This window comes from Parus major, chromosome 1A, assembly GCF_001522545.3.
Source record: "Parus major isolate Abel chromosome 1A, Parus_major1.1, whole genome shotgun sequence".
Taxonomy (NCBI): domain Eukaryota; kingdom Metazoa; phylum Chordata; class Aves; order Passeriformes; family Paridae; genus Parus; species Parus major.
Genome location: NC_031773.1, coordinates 48,019,927 through 48,042,640, shown reverse-complemented (window position 1 = coordinate 48,042,640; position 22,714 = coordinate 48,019,927). Strand labels below are relative to the sequence as shown.

The following is a 22,714-nucleotide window of genomic DNA, read 5'->3' as shown; positions in this document are numbered from 1 at the left end:
TGCGCGGGAGGGGCAGAGCCTGGGATCCCAAGACCATCTTGTTTATCAGCTTTCATGACAGGGCAGCGCTTTTGCAGGACAAATCCCTCTGCCTCTGTCAAATCTGAGGGAGGTAGGGAGGAGGCAAACAGAAAGAGGTGTTTCCCCACCACCCCAGTCCCCACTTCCAGCACAGCAAAGATTTGGGATTTTATTCCATCACAGTTTCATGCGGTACTGTATCGTGCTCCTCTCTTAGAGCTTCTTGTGGCACCAGCTTCCCATGTTGCTGCACAACTCTGTCCTGATGGGAAGTAGCACAGAAGACCTGGGTTCCCTAGGGAGACTAAGCACCATCCTAGTTTGGGGCATTTCTTACCAACTGCTGTTGATTATAGAGTCCTGAAAATTTGTTTGTTATGTGAATCCAGTTCCTAGGAGGCTTATTTTGTTTGCACACAGGCTCAGCTGAAATGCTATGCATTGCTCTGGGTGGCAGAATAGCCAAGACTTAAATGTATAATTTCTCAGTGTTTTAGTGACTTGTTCTCCCTCATAAATTTTACCCTCTTATCACTGACAGTCAGTGAAGCTGCACCATTAACTCCGTAGCAAGAGGTTTGTGTTTTTGGAGCTAAATATTCCCATGCCACTTGTATGTGGCTTAGCTGGTGAAAACAAAGCTGTTATCTGTAACAGCTCTTCTAGATTACAGGTCCCTTCTCCATTGTTTCTGCTGAAATATCATCTGGCATTTCTGTACAGATGTTCAGGGTTGAATCCTGTCCCTGGCTGCTCATCAGTCCAATAGGTTGTTCTTGCAGAGCCGAACAAAGACACAGTAGCTCGTGCTGTGTATCTTGGTGCAAAACCTCACTGGATGAAACTTCAGACTGGAGATGCGTGAAATTTTTTTTATGATACAGGCATATAAATATTAACATTTTTCATATGGTTCCATTAAGCTAGTGCTTTGTTGTAATTTTGCTCTCCTGATGTAGGTGAGATTGGGGAAGGCTGAGGCTGGGCAGTCCCCAAGTCTTCATAGGTGATGACCTTCCCTGGCATTGTTACTGCTGAATTTGGAGACAACATGGTGTAGAGTATCAGTGTTGAACTCTTTGGGGCTCTGCTGTCAGGCTGCATTGCTTGCTGACATGTTTTAGGCCCGGGCATTTTCAGTCAACAGAGATGCTGATGTTCTTGCTCAGGGAACAGCTTTCCACCAAACCAAAATGTCTACCTTGTGCTCTGAAAGCCATGCTGCTTTTCACTTTTCATTTTGTGAACTTTCTGTTGCACCAGTCCCACAGAACTGCTGTAGCCTTATGCCTCGGATCCACCCTGTTACAAAGGTGAACCACAGAGAAAATTCACCTGTGTGCAGAAAGCCTGCACAAAATGAAGGGTATTGGCCAACTCACACTCGGAACTGAAAAATCCCTCTTTGAGCATTGTGTATGTTCCATGCTAAACTCTCTACAAAGGTGATTTTCACAGGGAACATCACGCACAGTCTAAAATTGTCCTTGGCTATCCAAAGCTTAAAGGAGTTGCATCACACAGTTAAAAGCGGAATTTGGGATAAAAGGTGCTTGAGAAATGTAAGTTATGATAATAGTGAAAACTTTCCTGTCTGTCTGTGTTGTGGGGTGGTGCTCACAGTCACACATGCAGAGAGGGAAAGAATGGGAGATTCTCTCCCATTCTCTCCTCCTGGCAGAGGAGTTTTTGTGAGGGCACTGCAGCACTGACCCATGTGGGGATTCTCAAGTTTCAGATGGAGGGAGGAACAGGATCAGAAAAACAGAACTGGTTTGAAGTTCAGGTGCTGAAAAGTGGTCAGCTGGAGTTCAAAGGCAAGATAATTGGCTAGTGTTGCTTTAGTAGCTGGTGGGGGAAGAGCTTAGGAGCAGAGCATTACTGCGTTGCTGATTTATCAACACAGCCAACGCTGTGGATGGTGTTTGAGCCACTTCTAAATCCAGCCGCTGGCAATGAAAGGCACATTTAATCCATGTGTTAGATCGTTTGAAGAGGTATCTGCCTCCTGGTCTCTCCCTCAGGCTGGGATTGCTGAAATTGAAGTGAGAGGGAAGATTTTAACTGTTTCACAAACTCTTCTCCTTTGGAGGGGGCCACATTCCAATAGCACCTTTAACATTTGGGTTATTGAAAAAATAAAAGTTTTCTACTCTCATGCCCCCAGTAGAGAGAACCCCCACTACTTCTTCTGTATCAAAGGGACAGAATCAAAGACAGGATTTGTATTTAAATAGTTTATTGTTTTTAAGTGTGTTCTTTTCCTCTAGCTGGGATTAATGGTCTGCACTTAGGAGTTCCAGGATCCATCTGCACTGTTGGTTCTGATCTCTCTGCACAGGTCACCACTGCAAGATAAAACACTGAAAAACAACCCTTATTAAAGCAGTTCTCCTTTAGTCTTTTTCTTCAATTGTCTTGAAAGAGCATCATTGTTTAACCAGTTCCCTTAAGGGTTAGTTCCCCTCCAATTTAGTACCCCTATGCTCTGTTAGCACACAAGGGGGCTGACACTGCCTGTGAAGGGTTACAGACTGAAGCTCCAAACGTGTCTATGCAAGAATAGAGGACAGTTCTCAAATCAGGCCTGAGCTGCACCCGCAGGGTAACACCAATGTCTGAATAAGAGTAAGACAGAGAATGGCCCTAATCTGCAAAAGGTATCTAGAGTAAGAATTAAGGAGCATTAGTAGGTCAGCAGGGAGAACAGGGAGTGAAAATGTTTGGAATAGGTGGAAAGCTGAAGCCTGAGAAGGAAGCACCAATGTGCTCTAGGGCGTTACGGTCAGCACTGATGTGAAATGAAAGGCAGCAGGTTGGAATAGTGGGCGTGCGGCAGATCTCACCTGAGCTGCGTACTCTGACCTGCATGGGAGGCCCTGGCACTGAGGCAACCCCACTTGCTCCAGAACAGATTCATGCTGGACAGGCAGAACTCTCTGTGGACTGCCAAAAAATTTGCCTTGGTGCTTCACAGCGCTCATCAGCCACATGGATATTAATTCGCCCATAAGCCGCAAAAAAGAGGGTGCTAACAGAATCAATTAGGGAGCACATAAACATATTTTTTTCATTAGAAGTGATCGTAACAAATCTCAGAACTAATATCGAGTGATATTATGGCCCCTCTTGTGGATCACTTTATTCAGGGATCTTTAGTCAAGTGCAAAGGAACTCTGCAACCAGGAAATAGACAACTTAGCCAATAAAAACTGCTTTATACTCTGAAGACACACAGAACCTAGTTAGGATTTAATGAAATATTAGGCTACATGTTATCATACTCCTCACCTGCGTAAAGGCACCCGAAGATTCCTTGCAAGCATCAGTCAGAAATGCAGAGTCAGCCTCCATGGTTGACATCTGCCACCAGCTGGGTCAGGACAGATGGCAGTGACAGCTCAGCTCAGTGACCCAAATGATTCATGACGGGTACTCAGCTAGACTGACTGTCCCAACTAAACTATAGTTTTGTTTCTCCTCTGGGATTTTATATCTTCGCATGTTGGTGGTTTTCCTCTGGAATCCCTGGGGTAATGCTGGTGCAGTCCTAGAGCTTTTGCCCTGCAGGCTTTCTCCCAGCTCATTCTCAGCAGCTGAAGTTGAGCTATATCAGAGCTGGGCCCTGGATCCTTGTTACACAGGGAGTTAAATCCCTGGGTTGTGTGTCAAAGTAGGAACAATACAGCATGTATTGCCAAGCAGGAGGGTTGCAGCAGCCCTTTGATTTTAAAGTGGCAAAATTCTGGAGCTTGCTCAGTATCAGCACTTTATATTTTGAGGATCTTGTGTCAGTTCTAATAGATAAGAAATACCTAACCCTAACTAGGGTTGTTCATTTGTTTGTACAGTGTCTTTCTAGAGCTTTCTGGTTAAGAATGTTTTGGATCAGGCAAGCTGGCACTTCCTCTCAAGCCATAAAGACTGGGTGTTTATTGAGTGAGAATTGAGATTAGGTAGTGGAACCTGTAGCTTCAGGATCTTTGTTCCCAGATGAACCTAGCTTAGAAATTGTAAAAATTACTTCTATATTGGAGTTGTCTGACGGCCTTCAGAAGCTGTGCTGCAGGAGTATCTGCCAGCAGTGCACTTGCTTAATGTGGCACTGCCTGCCTACTTCTTGGCATGTCACTGGCAGCCTCACCACTGGGCTGCAGGGTACATGACCCAGCCATAGGAAATGGGTAACTCTTGGTTATTAAAAATGGTCCTGCTGGGGTATATCCGAGTTACATCAGCAGGAAGTGGTGAAGGAGCAAAGCTCATCTTGCCACTTCCCCTGCCACATTGCTCTGGTGCTGAAAAGCAGGCTTAGGTTTGCAGGCTGTCTGATACATTTCAGGCTCCTGGGTTACCAACACTGTGGTAGGCTTACCCTCTGCCTGCTTCAAAATAGGGAATACAGCCTTTCTGCAAACAGTTTTTTCCTACCTGACTCACTCTTGAGGTAGAGTCAGTCACTGCAGAGGGCAAATGCATTTTTCTGTTGCAGGACAGAGTCGCTTGCTTTATTGGAACTGTGACAGAGTTAGTCTGTACAAGTTTTTCCCATCAGATTGCTCTAGAGAAAGAGATCTGTTGGAATAAGCATACACTATTGGTTCTTTGTAGTTCTGACTTCAGGTTAATTATAACCTCAGCCATGCCCTCTCTTCTACCTGCTCATGTCTTTCCATGTCTAGTAACTAATGGCTGCCCGTAGTCGGTGCATGCATCTCCACATACAAATCACAGCACTGGCTATCAGCTTTCCAGAGGCTGGACTCCACAATCCCAGTAGCTCAGAGATGCTGAAAAGTATCTGACATTACTTCTTCCAGCTTTGCTCTGCCCCCAAGACCCAGTATGGAAGCCATTGCCAAGTTTGATTTCACTGCTTCTGGAGAAGACGAGTTGAGCTTCCAGGCTGGGGATATGTTGAAGGTAAGTACAGCCTGCAGCTTGACTAAACAGCATTTCTGAGACTGCTTCCAGATCTTTCTTGTGCTTCCATTTGCCTTCACAAAACAGATGAAGACATATCTATAAACTAGGATACAAATGCAGGATACTCCTCTCCCATAGGGTTTGCAATAGGACAACAGTTCCCAGATTACTTGAGTCTGTGTCAGCTTTTCTTGATTTTATGTCCATAAACTGTGGATTTAGTTGCCCTGCAGTCCTAAATCATCTTAGTCAGCAGGGAAGGATAAGTACCTTTGCTGGAGCACAGATCAAGATCTTTGGTGACAGATTTTGAGGGTCCTGTCTGTTTTCATTGACCAGGTAAATCATCCACAGTGACTACGTTGTGATGACTATGTCTAAGTGCAGGCAGAATTAGTTATGTCCAGAGGCATTGCTGTCTTCCTCATTTCCAGCCCTTAAATCGTTTAAAAGATAACTCTTATCCATTATAGAATTTATGTCTAGCTTTTCACTTTTAGTTATTATTGTTAGATGCTGCAGGGATTTTAGGCAATTGCAAATAGAAGAGGAAAAATCCATGAGACAGATTGTTACATACATAATGGAGTAGTTAAAGAGGTCCTGGTCTAATAATGCTCTATACACCCATGCAGGAATTTAACAATGGGGCAATGGCAGAAATAGAATTGATCATATTCAATACAGAGCTTCTGGAAGTCTCTTTAAAGTTGATTTGTATGCATTATGATAGAATAGTTGTTGTTTACGTTATCGAAGTCCCACAGATGAGGTCACTTGAAGTTTCACCCTAATTATTTACCCACTTCTCAGCCCCAGATGTTGTTTCCATTGAAAATGCCTGAATATTACTCTTCTCTAAGGCCTTAACTCCTGTACTGTCCAAAGGGGTGATGTACAACAATAGGATGTAAACCCTTGTTTGGTGAGGAGCCTTTGCTACCCCTCTGTGCAGTCACAGATATTCCAGTTAATAATCAGATACTGAGTCTCAGCCTTGCCTTTTCCATCACCACCATTTTTTATTTTATTGGCCTTTTAATTCTTGGCACTTAGACAAAGTTGACAGCATCCTGAGCTCATTAGTACCAAATCTTTCCAAAGAGCTGTGAGAAGGTTCTGGAGAAATTACTGCCTCTCTTCAGCACAGATAAACAATGTTACTCTTCCCCAGTCAGTCCTTACTATCACATGGCCTTTACTGATGCCTTTTTTCTCAGGTGACTTCCATCAAGTCCCTCCCTGGCTGGGGTGATGGTGATGGCCAGGTCACTTTTCTTTCTGTTCCTCAGTTTCCCTTCCTGTAAAATCTTTATAAGCCAGAGCTTCCTTTCAAAGCATGCTGGAAGCTTCTGATAAAAAAGTGTTGGCGCTACACACCAGTTTTATTATTATTAGTTGTCATAGGGAATTCACTACCAGAAAATCAAACTGCCTCTTGCTTTAATATCCTTGAGGTAAACAAAACAACACCTTAGCCACCTGAGCTGTAGTAGCAGTAAATCAGCCTGAGTAACAACTCTGTTCTGGCATAGGCACACATAGATTCATACCCCATCATGAGCCCCCTGGTGCTGCCTGCTACTACCTGCTGATTTATAAAGGAGATAAGATGAAGTATTGATGTAGAGATTACAAAACAGGAAACATGAGGCCCTCAACCAGTAGTGACAGGAGGAAATCCACCCTCTTACCCCTACCACACATCCTTCTCTGAGAGGATGACACACTGAGAAACCCGCCAGCTCTGCAGTGGCAAACAGCAGGTGGGTCTTTCTGGAAACCTCACTTCCAGCAGAGCAGGGCCCAAGCATGAGCAGGAACTAGCTATCATGCCCCATGTTTGGCCACAGCAGTGGAAAAAGATCCTTAACCCAGCACCCAGCTGGGTAATCCTAACACCTCACCCAGGCATGAGAACAGCAGTGACTATACAAGTAGAGGATTCCATAGCTTTCTATTCCTTAACTTTTCTGAATCCAAATGTTTAAAAAAAGACCTACGTGGCAGGGAAGGCAATGAAGAATTGGCTCCAGAGACAGTAACATCCTGTTGCCTATACAAAGCAGTTAAAATGTGCCTTAGGCTCCCAAAACCATGAGATTGGCTCACAAAGTAAGTATTATTACTGTTAACAATAGATTTTAAATTAAGTCTTTTCTACTTGCTTTTTCCTTTTAAAACTGTCGTGGCTCATGCTTTTAGGCTCCTCTCCAAAACCAGAGAGAGCAGAAAGACGGTCTAGTTCATACAGCAGAATCCTATCCCAGGGGTTGGAATGTCAAACAAAACAGCAAAGACCACAACATCTGCAGCAAAATCCTGATGTGGCTGTATTCTTGTCCTCCCTCCTCTAGCCTAGGGCTGTATCTTGGGCCATTGTTACCACTGAAGATGAATAGATCACACGCACACAGGTCGAGGTGTGGTGAAAGAAGAGCAGAGTTTATTTCTTCTCCCAGGATTTATAGGTTTCTGACCACAGCCAGGGATTGGATGGTCAGGATAACACTTTCCCAACTGCACTGGCCATGAGAGATGTCCATCACAAGACATGTATCAGAAAGAATGTACACATCTCTGTGTTTACAGTTACTGTCCTGGGAAAGTCTTTAGAAAACCATGTCAGCAAGCTCAGAAGCTGAGTTTTCAGGGTGACATCTCACCCTTTTTGGTTTAACAAAAAGAAAAGAAGAAAGAAAAATGAACAAAGAAACTAGCAACATTATAAACAATCAAAAGGATAAATAACAGGAAAATACAATACTCCATACAATCAGAAGGCTGTAATTTCAGGGTGATAGGCCATCATCCAGTGTTATGAATTTGGGCCCTCCCTGGTCAGCAGTGATGTTTCTAAGGACCATTACAGTTAACATTAATGTGAACACACTTGAAGCTGCTCCAGTGTGTAATGTGGACTCACTTCCAGCTATCCTGCAATCTCTTAAGTATAATAGTTTCTTGAAAATACCTTTTGCCTCCTTCTTTTATCTGCCTTGGCAAAGCTCAGGGTAGCTGAAGACTTAACTCACTAAAGAATCGCTTATGAAATGACAGGTGAGAGCACATGGTAACATCTGTGCAGTGGTAACACACACAGATACAGCTGCATATCCCTCCATACCCATATGTCAGAGGAGTTTTAACAGGTATTTTCTTCTTCCCTTGCGAATCTGAGATGCTTTGCTACTATAAAACTATAAAAGGCAGCACAGAGAATAACTTAAACCTCCAGTAAGTCTTTCACAGCTGAATTTCTCCATTTCACAGGCACCAGAGATACATGGGAAAGCAGTCAGACAAAGGGATAAAGTTAACAAGCAATCTCTCTAATTCTGCTCAGGCTTTTTTATTGCTTGCTTGCCCTGAAGTGGTTATCAGCCACTAACCCTGTTCTACCATGGGTGGGGAGTAAAGAACGTGTACTGTTTTCTTTTATTCTTACAAGACATTCTAGGTTCCTGCCCAAATCTTGGTTACTTTTGCCTCTCTTGAGAGACACATTTATTCCATCCGTTTCTCCGTTGCAGATTTTGAGCTCCCAGGAGGAGTGGTACAAGGCTGAGCTCAGAAGTCACGAGGGTTACGTTCCTAAGAACTTCATTGATTTCCACGTTCCCCCGTAAGTGTGACAGAAATGGTGCTGCCACCATGGCACATTTCCACCGAGCGCTGCCAGGAGCCCGTCTGGGTGCGCACGAAGGGGACAGGACAGGGAAGTGCTGGGCGTAACATCCTACACTTTGGGGCTGGCAAGGATTGCCATAATGCTACACACAGTTCTGCCAGCACAATTTCTACCTCAAAGCATCCTCTGTTCTTTCTGAGCTAAATGGATCTCGATGATCGCTGTCGGTCCCAAGTGACTCTTTTGTTACTGCTGCTCAGAGGGATGCTGGGATGTGGCAGGAACTGCATTTAGATGTCCTCAGAGAGGAGGAGAATAGTTATGAAGTGAAGTCTTGAGAACTGAGACAGAGGCTAAGCACAAAAGGAAGAGCAAGAGATCTTTCTAAAAACGAGTTATAAAAAAAGATTTCCTCCTCCTTCGACTCTTGACGAGACTGACTCCCTTTTCCCACCCTGCCACCGCATCCCCTCTCCCCGCCAAGTGCTTGCGAGTTCCCGTCACTGCACTAGAGGTCAGTGCGATGCTGCGGGACTGTGCCAGCTTGGTGTTCCTCCTGGATCGGCAGGGCTGACAGACCAGGCGTGCCGCCCTGCTCCCTGACACACACACACACAGATCTGGCACAGGACAGGCCAACCTGCACCTCTCTCTTCCCGCTGAGGACATGGCGCTGCGCTTTCGGAAAGGACCGATGCGTGTTGGAATGCATGTTAAATGTGCTCTCCAGCCCTGTGCCATAAATATGACAGCACAGGGGATTTTTACAACCTCTCAGTTAGCAGAAATGCTCCCAGAAGCACCTCTCATTGTCCTCTCTTTTGGAAAGTGCTGCAGCATTTCAGGGGTGGAGAAGCAGAGCCTGTAACGCGCCGGTGCCCCGAGCAGTCATACTGGGGGCACACGGGGATTTTGGGGTTACAAATAAGTGCCTCTGTCCCCTTTGGAGGTGGCACTTACTGGCCTTTTTGGACATAAGCCAACCTGCTTGGCTGAGCTGAAGGACATTATTAGTTTGCTGTGCAATTATGAGCTTGTACTTTTGGGCCTCAGGGGGATGAGATCTTCCAGTCGGTTTTTCTTGTTTGCTCTTTCACAGGGCAGTGCCATCACTCAGGAGCACTGGCAGCTGCTTTTTTCACACAGATTTTTCTCATGTTGCTTTCTCTGTGCAAGAGCTGCGAAAAAATATTTCCACTTTGACACTTTTCTAAGCACCGGGTCTCCATTTTGAACAGTTCAGGCCAGATGACAGAACTAAATGTAGGGAAGAAAGCTGCCTCCTGTTTTTGATGGGTTGTTTTTGCCCATCTTTCTCTTGCTAAGTAATCATTGAGACTCATTATCAAGGCTTATCGAAGTCTGATTTTTCTTTGCTAATGATACACAGTTGGTAAACTGTGATGATAATAAGGAACTCCAAAGTGGAAATAACAGACTTTAGGAAATTAACAGTCCTTAATTTTAATGTCATACAAGCCATTAAGTGTTAGGTAAAGTCAAAGACTGCAGTTTGTAGATCTTACTAGCTACGAGGTGGACATATGCAAATGTATGTGAATTTTTTGTTTCTCTACTGAAAAATTTCTGCTGACATTGTATTCTTTTACTATTTATGGTGATTTTCTCATTATTAGTCCAGTGCCTTATGCTGTTGTTTGTTATGCCTGACTAAATTTGCCTAAGTGTGCTTATGTATTCTGTGCTTCTGCGACTTTGTGGTATTGTAACTCTTGCAGGAACCAATTTATTAGTACTAAAACTTTCATGGCTTGCTTCTGCTAAAAATTTGTGTGTGTTCCATGCGATATATCCATCACAATCCAGTAATTTTCTATCAGTTTGCCAAAAAGCAATTTGATGTATATGTCTGAGAATTATATATGTATATATGTATACATACACATTTGTAATTTAAATTTTCTTTGGCTAACACCTTATTGTACTGTGTCTGTAATTACAGTTTCAGCTGAGCGTTGCTTCTTAGCAGACCAAACCTTACATTGTTCTCTTTGCATGTACATGCTTTTACTACTCAAAAAAAATGGTCTGCATCCATCAAACCCCTGTACCTCAGCATATATATATGGCCACTGGGAGTGGGCCATATAACGTGGGCTCCTCTGATCCTTTTGTTTTCTTTCCTCCACCCTGCTTATTCACCCTACCCTCAAATTTTTTATTCATCACCTCAATTCACATCCTTATTCACATCTCCATGATTTTTCCCACTTGACAGCTGGTTTGATGAGAAGATATCCCGCCACGAAGCAGAGAACCTTCTCATGAGCAAAGGAGTTGGCTGCTTCATCGTCCGAGCTAGTCAGAACTCTCACGGTGACTTTTCCATCTCTGTCAGGTATCTGCTTCTCGCAGCATATTCCTGCTTCTTTTCCTGTTTAATGGTGTCCCTAGTCTCCTCTCATAAGGATTCCTAACGTGATGTAGCCTCTTGAGAAGTTTGCGTGCTGCCAGTCACTGGTAGTGCTGCTGTGCTGTGAATGAGAACAAATTAGGCATCTGATTCCCAAATGTTTCTGCTTCTTTTCAAGTGACACAGTGAATGCCCCATTCCAAAGCTGCATCCCCTGGTGACCTCCTTCTCTGAAAGAGCTACAGGAAAGCAGAGTGGTACAGGGAAAGTCTCCCACAGTGCTTAACAAGTGTCTTCCCTTTGTTTTCATTCCCTGGCAGCTCTGGTTACCGAATTCAAGAATTTAACTACTTCCTATTAAGAGATTACTATTACTTTGTTAACTTATTTCCCACAGGTCACTAAATAGCCATTGGACAAGAAATGGTTTTTCATTGCTTGCAGCCCAGCTGCATTTCAGCAACTTGCTGTAGCCCAGCACTTCTCAGCACATTTGCTTCTAAGCAGAGCTCTTAACTGATGTTTGGCTTCCCAATTTTCAGTCAAATAGTTTATAACCAGTTTTAAATTAGAGTCATGGTTAACAATGTCTTTTCCAAGTGGTATGTACTTGCTGACTCAGGCAGTTCAAAAAGTGTCCAAGAGGAATGCAGGAAAATATTCTGGTTACATTTGCACCAATTAACACCAACAAATCAAGTACAGTCAGGCTCTTTCTCTGGCCCTGAAGTCAAGAATTGTGGCAGAGGTCAGATCTATACGGCTACACCCTCCTCACCCCATCAAACAGAAGAGCTGTATTCCAGCAGCAGCTCCCTCTAAACAGTTCCTGGCCTGTTCTTTCTAACCATGGCCCAGCACTATCTAAGGGAGAGCTTTTCCATTTAAACCACAACCATGCTAACACTTCAACAGCTTGGGACTGTAGTAGTCAAGGATAGCATTCAGTCCCTGCCTGTCCCCATTTAGTTTATTTGTGCAGATGTAGCCTCTGAGAAGAGTGTTTTGAGTGCCTGGAGTTGAACAGAGCAAGGATGTGGATACAAAAACCAGGTGATACCTGGTGCAAAGAGGAACTGTACACATCAGACAAGAGGTGAGAGGAGGGGAGGTGCAGGAGGAATAAGGGGCAGAAGATTGAGATTGTTAATTTGGCTTGTAACAGCACCAGAAAATTCCTTTTTCTTTTATTTTTTTTCTTTTTGGATAGGGAGAATGACCTGTAGTAATGATGTTACACTAGATTTTATAACGTTTTAAAGCTTAGTGTATGGCTTCCCATGACTGTGTCTACATGTAGTGGTGATCCCCATGGTGTGTAAAGGTGTAATACAGGTCTTACAGTCAATGCAGACTGGGTGTTAACAGGACCTGCAGAAGCTGTTGGGTAGACGACAACTGCACTTTTTCACCCTGGAAGCTCCTTTGGCCTCTATTGCAAAACACAGGGTTTAAAACCCTGTGCTTTGTTCTGATAGTCCTTTGTGACTGGGCAGCCCTGGGGCACTCAGTGTTTGCAAATCAATGAGTCTTTTGAAATAGAGCCAAATCCAGTACGCACAAGAACTGCCAGTGCATGACTTCCCAAAAGTCTAGATTTGTCCAAGCAAGAAGCTTTGGTACCCTTCTGGAAAAGACTTTTTCAAAAAAGGTAAAAGTGCAGTCTGTTTGATGATTTCTTTTCCATTGGGATCCAGGCATGAAGATGATGTGCAACACTTCAAAGTGATGAGGGATTCAAAGGGTAGCTATTATTTGTGGACAGAAAAATTCCAGTCTCTAAACAAGCTGGTGGACTACTACAAGACAACTTCCATCTCCAGGCAGAAGCAGATCTTCCTAAGGGACAACAGCCAAGAAGAAAAGGTAAACACAAACTGTCCTTAGGAGTTTCTCAGTCAGAAACCTTTCTGTGGAGGGAGTTCATCCCATGAGAATGTATCAGGATGGGGAGGAGGACAGTCTATCCCTGGAAACCCAGCCACTGGTGGGGCCTGAGACACAGATTTTATGGATTTAGTGCTTTGTAGAGTTCTATAAATTGAGCAGAATTTTTCAGTTCTTCAGATCTGAATAGAGGTGCTTTGCTAAAGCTGTGCTAAGACCTCGGAGGTGAAATTCTTAGATGCCAAGGGAAGCAGGACTCACCTTATTGAAATGCCTAGATTTCCTAAGGGCAATTACAGAGCTGACTGGTGGGTTGTGACTGAGAAGAGTTTGAGTCTGCTTTCTTTGTGTCCTTGCACACATCCCGAGTGCAACTACAACTGCAAGTTTGTCTGCTCACAAGAATTGTCCATCTTCTGCTACCAAGCTACAGTAAAAGGAATGTGGAGGAACAGAGGGCAGAACCTGGAGCAGTTAACCTGGCTGTTAGGAACTGGAAAGTACTACTGAGAAGAACATAGCAGATCTGGGAACAAGATGTGCCTTCGGGGAAGCTATAGCCGATGTTTGAGAAGGCTGAGAAATCCCAGTCCAATGAATGCCTGGGTTTGTGCCAGGGGAGCAAGCAAATGACATAGCAGAGGCTGCTACACATTGCACCCCCTGTGCTGGGAGTGAACATGCCTGGTCACTGCAGCAACCAAAGTCCTGCTTTACTGGGAAACGGACTCTGGCATTGAATTACCAGGATGTGCAAGTAGAGGCAAGGCAGAAAGTATGTGATCTGCTGACTACAGCAGTAAAGTTTTATAGGCTGCATGTGGGTCATTCTTGCTGGCTCAAAATGAGAGATGATACATTTTTCAGTCTGAAGAAGTGGCCTAGGTTGTTGTCTCTTTCTATACCACTTATACAGAGCTTTAAAAGCACACTAGTAAGGTACTAAAATAGAGGCTCTGGGATCTGTTAGAGAGAGATCACAGCGATGAATCTCTGTGTCTGAGGAAGGAAAGAAAGACTGTATGCACATATATCAGTATAACAACCTGTTTGGGCTGACTGTGAGCAGGAAGGGAAAGAGATGCATTTGCTCCTAGATGTGGACAGGCAAATGAAAGAGAAGGACTCAAGCTTGCTTTGGCAAACTCTGTACATTTGTTATGGTGATGGGCACAGCGGGGTATGTTTAGCATTCAGCACAGTGGGGTTTCTGTTCACAATTCAAATTTTTAGATGCTACAGTCATATGATAAAATGGCTATAATACATAGATTTAAGTGCAGAGACAAATGAAGTCTAAGGGCAGTATTTCAAGAAAGAGCTTGGCTCCTGCACTGATCCTCACTTCAGTAGCCATATTTTCAGCCCAGCACCTCCCAGTACTACCCTGACTTCAGATGGAGGGTGGCTGTGACAAAGATCTAAAATACAGGATTTCTGATTTGCTCTTCTGTTCAGAGGGGTGGGGTCTTTTAGTGCCTTCCTTTAAAAGAGCCTCCAGAATAGTGCATAGCGGTAGTGCTCTGTGTGCAATGGTTGCACAGCTTTAGTCAAGGATGTGGTAGGAAGCAAAACCTGACCTCACTTGTGTGATCTTTCTTCCATCAGGAGAGGCAGGGTGGGAGCCTGGAATGGATTGGCCAGGAAGGATTCCACATGGGAGGAGCAGCTGGAGAAGATCATTCTTCTATATCCAGGAGATATGTAGATCATCCTATTCCCATACTGCAGCAGCAACAGGTACTACCAGGGACAAGGTGCTGGGACATCAAGCCCAGGCATATGAAACATTGGCTTTTATTGCTTGGTAGAGAGTGAACAGTCACTTTGTCAAAAATCTGCATCTCTCAGCTGAGCACACAAAAGAGAATTTGCTTCCTAGATGTTTCCTACTCCTACTTCTTCTCTCCATCTGCCTGGGCCAATTTCTGTTGATATGACTGAGATGTGTGGTCATATGGCTACTTTTCTTTGAATTTGATTTTGTCACATTCTTCTTTGGCTAATTTGGCTACTACATGTATAGGCTTGCTTGCTGTCCTTTACACTATGGAGCAGCCCAAGAAAAGGTCTTTACCTTTTCTTAGTGTGTCCTCAGATACAGTCAGCTGCATCAGCACCACTGATGTTCCCTCAGCATATGGGACAGAGGAAGAGCAAGCAGTGGGCAGGACTGGGTCATAGTAACTCCAGATTGGCTAAAGTCCTCTTGGCAAGCATGGCTTTATATCTGTGAGTTAGAACAACCTTAATTTCTCTCCAAAAGTCTCAGAGACCAAAAAAAGCCCCTCTCTGGCCATTAGTCCCAGCAGCTGTGAAACATAGCCTAGGACAGTCAACTTTCAGCTCCTAAGAAGTAAAATCCAAAATAGAACAGTCTAAGCTGACCTCTTCCATGAGGGTCATTACTTGCAGAACTGGAGCACAGAGACTTTATTGGAAGCAGACATCTAAAATTATTTACGTGGGGGCTTGCCCTTGACTTCTTTCCCACTAATGACTCTTAAATCCCCTCATTTATACATCTCAGAATATATATGTGTCATGGTTTAATCTCAGCTGGCAACTAAAGTACCATGCAGCCATTCAATCACTCCTCCTCCCGCTGGTGGGAGTAGGGAAAGAATCAGGAAAAAGGTAAAACTTGTGGGTTGAGATAAGAACAGATTAATAATTGAAATCGAGTAAATAGTACTAGTAGTAAATAATAATAATAATAATAATAATAATAATAATAATAATAATAATAATAATAATAATAATAGTTATTATTAATTTCTGTTTATTTAAAAGGAAATAACAAAAAAGAGGAATAAAACTCAAGAAAAGGAAGTGATGCACAATACAATTGCTCATCACCCACAGACTGATGCCAGCCCCTGACCAGTTATTGGGCTCTTCTTCTGGCCAACTCCACCCATATATACTGGGTATGATGTTCTAGAGTAAGGGATATCCCTTTGGCCAGACACTGAAAAGTCCTTGATATAGAGTGAGCCACTACATAGCAACAACTGAAACATTAGTGTACTGTCAGCAGTATTCACATACTAAATCCAAAACACAGCACTGTACCAGCTACTACAAGGAAAACTAACTCTATTCCAGCCAAAACCACAACAACGTGACTTTTCTGCTGCTGTTTTCTTTCTAGGAAAGATATGGTGGGAGTCTGGACAGGAAAGATGTGATGCACAGGCTAAGGGATCATGGCCAAGGAAGTGCAGGAGCGATGCAACGGAGACACACAGACCCACTGCACCAGCAGACACCGGTAGGTGACACACCTGGAAGGCCCCATCTGCCCAAGTCAGTGGGTCCCTTAGACCCAGACAAGCAGCCTGGACAACGTCACCTACATGGAGGTTGCAAGTAGTGTATTTTGGTTGCCAGGCCATGTCTTACAAGACATTTCTGAGTCTCAAGACTCTATCTCAACGACTTGAATCTGCTTCTGGGGCACTCTGAGGGTAAGACTACAGTGTTATGTGAGCATAGTTCTGATAACTGCTCTCAAGGTCAGTCTTATGCAGCCTCAGTGGAAGAGGGAATTCAGCATGAACTCAGAAAAATAGGCGTTTGGGACATTGGAGTGAGCACAGGCTCACCCATGGATCTTGATCAAGCATGACTCCAGTCCAGCAGAAGACATTTCTGAAAGTCTAATGATCTTTTCTAGGAGAATGACATGTCCATTAATGCACAGGGCTTTCAATTATCTTTTCCACCACAGCCAGGCAGTGACTGATGTCAATGGCTAAATGTGCAGTACATTTTTTAAGTTCTATGGAGAGCATCCCCATGATTCTGTACCATGCCACAGTGCTCCTCCTGGCTTGCAATGCACTTGCAGTCACACTGTCTCTTCCACTCATTTTTGCTGAGGGCCTGAGATCACCCAGCTCTACTTGTCTGTGCCTGGCACAGCTCTCAGACCTCCTTTGCCGTCAAAGTGGGACTCACCTACCTGACACCCTTGGCTGTGTCTCAGCACAAGGGGATGTGGGTGTGATCCAGATGTGGGTGTGATCCAGGTATGTCTCTGCAGACACCCCAGACCACTCCTCTGCTGGATCCATACCTAGTACTTGACCTTCATTAACTACCTACTCTGCAAATTCCCACTCTGTGAACACCTACATAGAATGTGGTGTCTTTCTCTGCCTCAGCCTGGGATTCCACTGCCAGCTATAAAGTATTTCCCCATCAGCTCAGTGTCACCTAAGGCACTCTCCTCTTCCTTGAGGAAATGTCCAGCTTAGCCCACAGCCAGAGAAGCTAGATCCAAAGAGAGAAGGGAAGGACAGCAGACCTTTCTCAATTGTGAGTGGAAAAGAACAGATTGGATTAGGAGATTTGGAACACGTTAAAAAATATGTGCATGCCCTTTTTTTCGGCAAAAGCGCCAAATCTTTATTGTAATCCAGCTTAAAATGCAATGGCTTTTATCTCTGAGAGGCTGTGACAATTAATAACAACATGCTTTTGCCTGCCACATCGCATCAGTGATGTAGAAGCCACAAATCCAATTATAGGAAGGTCTGTATGTCCAACCAAATAACTAGGGGCCAGGTCTAAGCAGGGCCCTGAATGGAAGATTTGTCAAAAGTTATTCTGCCTTCAAACAGATCTCTCCATCAGTCCCTGCCAGATATACTTCCTAAATTATCCATGCCCTGTGGTGTGGATGCCAACAATTTCCCAGAAAGAAGCCCAAGCTATGTCCTTTAAAATATGATTTCAGGCCAAAGAAAGATTGGCCAAAGGGAGATTGACTGCAAAACCTTTAAAAAAAAAAAATCTAACTATTGTGCACATTACAGTGCTCACCCCAAATAAACTGATATACCCAAACAGATGCTAAATCCTGCAGCTCTCAGGGGTCTGACCTTGGGGAGAGTCTGAAGATGGTTTAAGACCCTCCCCTACGCCCCAAAAGTGCCTGAAAAAGCAAATATCCTTCTTTATCCTTCTTTACAATGTTCTCTACTCTCACCTGTGTGCTGGTTCTCTCAGTCCTTGACTCGCCAAGGCCACATTTTGATATCTGTTCCAGCACCAGGCCAGCTCCCTAGAGCTATTCCCTAAGAGTTCCAGCCCAGCAGGTCTCAGGCAGGAGTCCTTCTGTGCCCCCATAACTGGCTTCAGACGTGGCTGTCCCAGCTGCCCATGCAGGGCAGAGGCAGCAGAGCCAAGAGAACACCAGTTCCTAAGGACCTGCTCTCGGTCTGACTTTTCACCTTATGGTGCAAATGCCCACAAATACCCTGAGTCTGCTGAGAAACCAAACACCATCCGTGGGTGTCCCAGTAAATTGGTCCCTCCTTCCTGGTATCTTGGCCACTTCCTGGTTTAATTGCAAGTTGGTCTAAAATTCAGCACTGCTTGTCCTTGCTTAGTGAGTGTATTTACTGGGTCTTGAAAGGGGTGATGGGAAGATGATCTTTGGAAGTCCTGGCTCCTTGTTCCCTGCCTGTCTCTTCTCTCCTTTCCAGCGAACGCTGTGGGTCCGTGCCTTGTACGACTTCGAGGCGATGGAGCACGATGAGCTGGGCTTCCGCAGCGGAGACATCTTAGAGGTCCTGGACAGCTCCAACCCATCCTGGTGGAAAGGGCGCCTGCGTGGGGAACTGGGTCTCTTCCCTGCCAACTACGTCACGCCAGTGCTGCTGTGAGGGCACAGCGTGGCCCAGAGGGCTGTGCTGGAGCTGCTCTTCTCACATGACTGGGACAGAGAAGGAGTGCATCTTCCCTCGCCACCAGGACATTGTTTTTTGTTTTGTCTTAATTTATTGGCATAGATCTTTTGAAATCTTGGCATGAAAGAGAACCCTTCAAAGAAGATTTTTTTTCCCCCCCCTATTTTCCAGTCATGAAGGAGAGGGAGGAAAATCTTGGACTGGTCCTTTAGACTTTGCCAGGTCCTTCCAGCCCTGTCACCTCTTTGGCTCACTATTGTTAACCTCCTGCAATTAGGTTTATTCTGTGGAAATGCTCCTCAAGAAAGCCAGAGTTCAGGTTAACTTCAGGTCCAGTATTGAGGTAGCACTGTCCCTTCATTTTGGATCTGGTAGCTGTCATAGTCTCTTCAGGCTCCAGTCCACCTTTCTTTCAGAGGCAGGAGGGATGTCCACATGAATTAAATGATCCTTGGCAACCACATTAACCCTTCAGCCAGGGAAGGAAAGTGAAGGGGCTTTAGGTTGAGGCAATCTAGACTTTTCTGAATAGTTTCTGGATTACCCATCTCATACTGTGTGTATGAACTGTATGGACATACCAGATGAAGGGAAGGAATCCTGTAAGCTTTTGTACAAATGTACAAGTGTGAAGGTGTGGGAGGACAAGAAGCTTTCTTAGCTTCTTCTCATAGGCCTGCTCTTCTTTCTGCACCCCGTAACAGCTTACCCATTCTCAAGCTGCTCCTTTAGGTACCTGCACTTCAGATAGATAGCCTGATTATAGCAGATCAGGACCTTCAGCTAAATTAGTATCCACTGGATTGGATAGCAATTAATATTTGGTTGGTTCCTTCTGTAGAACTGAACTGGGGAGGGATTGGGGAGGTTTCTCTGGTTTGGTGGCAGAAGTTCTTTCCCTGAGAACTTGCTGTATTGAGGATCACCATGCACACAACTCTGGCTTACTAGAGAAATGTCTCATCCAACAGGTTGAGCTGTTATTTTACAGCATGCAGAGAATAAAGCTGTAGCCATCAAATAGTCTGTTCTCTGTGCAGTTTCTTTGGGATAAAATAAGCTAAATTAATAGGTTTTCAAATAACTGCTGAGTGAATGCCCAGATGTGATAGAAATTTATTGCAATGCACATTACCTGTCCCCTTCACAAACCCTGTGAAGGGCACTCTATTGCATAACCACTGCTCAGGCATGGTGATATTAAACAAGCTGCCTGAATTTTTCACAACATGTGGGAAGTCAGCAGTCAGCAAGGAGAAGAGATGATTAATCATTATTGAAAAGGAAAGAATAGGCAATTGAAAACCTCTAAACACATATCAGACTCAGCAACAAAAAAAAAACAGAAAAAGGAAAAAAAAAATAATTATGAAGTTATTCTGTTAGTCCCAGTGGAAGAAAAAGAACCCACAAAATAGGTTCTTGGTAAAGTCCTACTCAGTGTAGCTGGGCTGAATAAAGCTGCCAGCTAGACAGAGTATTAGCACAAAGAATCCATTTTGAGAGAACTCCACCAAAAGCAGATTGTTAATGGGTGAAGTAAAATGAGAACATTTAACGAGGCATATAAGCTCTAAAGAGAATAGAAAACTTCAAAAGACACATTAAGAACCTACTGGCTTCCATGGTGCTCCAGGGAATACCACTGCCTGGGCTGGACATGGCCCTGTTCTCTCACAGGATCTCTGTTCTGGCCCTTTAGAGTCTCCTTCTGAAGGGAAGTCCATGAGGCTTCTTTTGGAAGAAGATCCCTTATCATTTGTATAAGGGTGTAACCTCTGTGACTCCAATTTGAAGAGTGTTTTGGTGTGACTTGCCCTTTTTTAACCTTTTTGTGTGTTGGCTGGTTTTCTTCTAAGGTAGCAACAAATTTGGAAGAGAAAGGGTTAATAGTCAGTGAGAGAGAGGGAGAGTATTTAGGCCAGGAGGAGATGGAGAAACCAGAGACTAACAAAGGCAAAGGAGGGATAAAAATGATGGATCTTTCATATTCAGCTCTGGCTGAAACAAAAGAAATGGTGTTTTCACAATTATTCCCATCATGTCAAATCATCTTTCAATTAATTCCTTTTTTCCTGTATTAGTTACTTTTAAAATGAGAAGCAATGTCTCCTTTTCCTTTCCTCAGCACTCTAAAGACCCTCTTGGTAGTGAAGATGTAGTTGCACAAAATTAATTGAAGATAATGCACTTAGCAGTTTGATAGCTCTTCACACATTTGAAACCCCTTTACAGAGATTAACTAATTAAGCAAGTCTAAGTAGTGCATTGTAAGTACCCCCGTGTTAACTCATGATTCATTTGAGGAAGAGGTAAATTTTCACGTGATTTTTTAAATTGATGTTTAAGGAATTAATACCTAAGGTAATTAGTATTAAAGGACTGCACGCTAATTATGGACAACATACCAGAACCACAGTAAAATCAGGATTTCTCATTATGAGCAGCACCTAATGACAGTAAAATTACCGGGAGGTGACAGCCTCACGGCGTCTGTGGTAACTCCACAGCACCTTGTTCTGCTGCCCTGTGCAGGCTCGTGGCTGCCATGCCCAGTCTCTCTTGCCTCTGCTTTTGGCCTTGCAGTGCTGCCTGCATTTACTGCACATTAATCCTTCAGGAGCTGGGAGGCACGGGTGTCAGCCTTCTCTTCTGTACCCTCCCACGGTAAAAGCCATTTTCCTCCCAGCAGAGCAGCAGTGCTAAGGATTGTGGCTATTCCCAAGTCAGCAGAGAGTCTGGACACAAGGGGAGCTGAGGGCAAAGTGGGGAATTCGGGGGGAATAGAAAGGGCTGTAGGATGGAGATGTTTGCTGTGCCCAATGCCTTTTATTGCCCATGAAATTCTCTCTTTTATAGATCAGGCCACTTAATGACAATCCTCTCCCCTAACCTTCCTGCTCTTTCTTCCTACAGGTTTTAATAGTAGCACAACCTTTATTAATATTGTGGTGATTCACTTACCCCTCAGTGTAAGTAAGAGTATTTACCTATTGCACCTGCAAGAGGCACATATCACAGTCTAGGACTGGAGCCTTAAGGCAACAGGGCTGCACTGAGCTCACCTGACATTTGCCAATGTTTTGGGAAGATCCAAACCTCTGGAACATATCCCAGGAGAGTCCACTGTGAGACCAAAAGGGGAAGGGATAAGTAGGAAAACTGGATGAGTATTTTGTTTCTTAAGCAAGAAAGACAGTTCATGAGAAAAGAGAATGTAAACCAGAGAGAAAAGTAGGAAAAGTAAGTGGGAAGGCAAACATTATAACAAATGAAACAGAGGAAGTTGGACTTTCACATGGTAAAACAAGTTTGATGAGCATTGCTGAGCTGTGCTTTCTCCTGTCTGGATGAACTTTTTGCCTGTGTTCTGCTGCAAATCTATATTTTGCTTAGGAATGTCTCTGTGATTAATAAGGCTGAGCTAAAAAGAGTAAATGGAAATTTCCTTTCATGTAAAAGATGTGCAGGCAGTTTTCTGTGCCACAAAAAAGAAGGGTCTCTGCATTGGTGCACATATTTGCTGTAACAGCTGTGCTCTCTGGAGCGTGCTGCAGAAACCACAGGATCAGGGCTGGCTCCCATTGGGCAGCTCACAGGTAGGAGCACCAGGGAGATGATCCTCTGGGCTGCCACAAAGTCAGCACCTGCTCAGGCTGCTATGCCAGTCTCTTGTGCCAGGAAAACAAGTTCATGGGTGGTTGTTGTTGTTTTTTAAATGGAAGTTTCAGTGGGCAGTGCAGGAAATTTGAAGCCTTTCACAACAGCCACCTGTTCATGATTTTTTTTCTATTTAGCAGCACCTCTCATCCTTCCTCCCCAACAGGATCCCAATGCTGCAGGCTCATGAAAGGCCCTTTTACCATCAGCCCTCGTAGAGAGTTACCAATGATGTCAGAAGCAAAAGATCCAGCAGCTAGGACTACACGGCTTGAACAGCCCTGAACAGCAGTGTGGCATCAGCTGGAACATTTTGCACCACATTTTGCCACAGCAGCGGGGTGAAGTGTGATTTCTAGCCCCAGTGGGAAGCAGCAGGCCTTTAGTAATGTCAGTGTCACATCATAGGGACTACAAGGATGTCTGGTGGGGCAGAGCTGTGGCCATCTGGACTAGGGCTCTGCTCAGACTCCTGTTCTGCTTCTGCAGCTCTTTGCCGAGGAGCCTGGGTTACAC

General features: G+C 44.2%; 1 protein-coding gene across 2 annotated transcripts in view; it reads left to right on the top strand.

Moving 5' to 3' along the window:
* GRAP2 (GRB2 related adaptor protein 2) overlaps positions 1-21,999 on the top strand; it is a 42,381-nt gene extending 20,382 nt beyond the window's left edge. For both annotated transcript variants that reach the window (XM_015629532.2, XM_015629533.2), the window contains exons 2-8: positions 4,842-4,944; positions 8,481-8,572; positions 10,818-10,937; positions 12,650-12,818; positions 14,448-14,579; positions 15,994-16,113; positions 18,335-21,999. In XM_015629532.2, coding sequence (XP_015485018.1) covers positions 4,867-4,944; positions 8,481-8,572; positions 10,818-10,937; positions 12,650-12,818; positions 14,448-14,579; positions 15,994-16,113; positions 18,335-18,514 — 891 coding nt within the window. In that variant the 5' untranslated portion in view covers positions 4,842-4,866 and the 3' untranslated portion in view covers positions 18,515-21,999. The remainder of the gene's footprint in view (positions 1-4,841; positions 4,945-8,480; positions 8,573-10,817; positions 10,938-12,649; positions 12,819-14,447; positions 14,580-15,993; positions 16,114-18,334) is intronic.
* Positions 22,000-22,714: the final 715 nt, after the last annotated feature.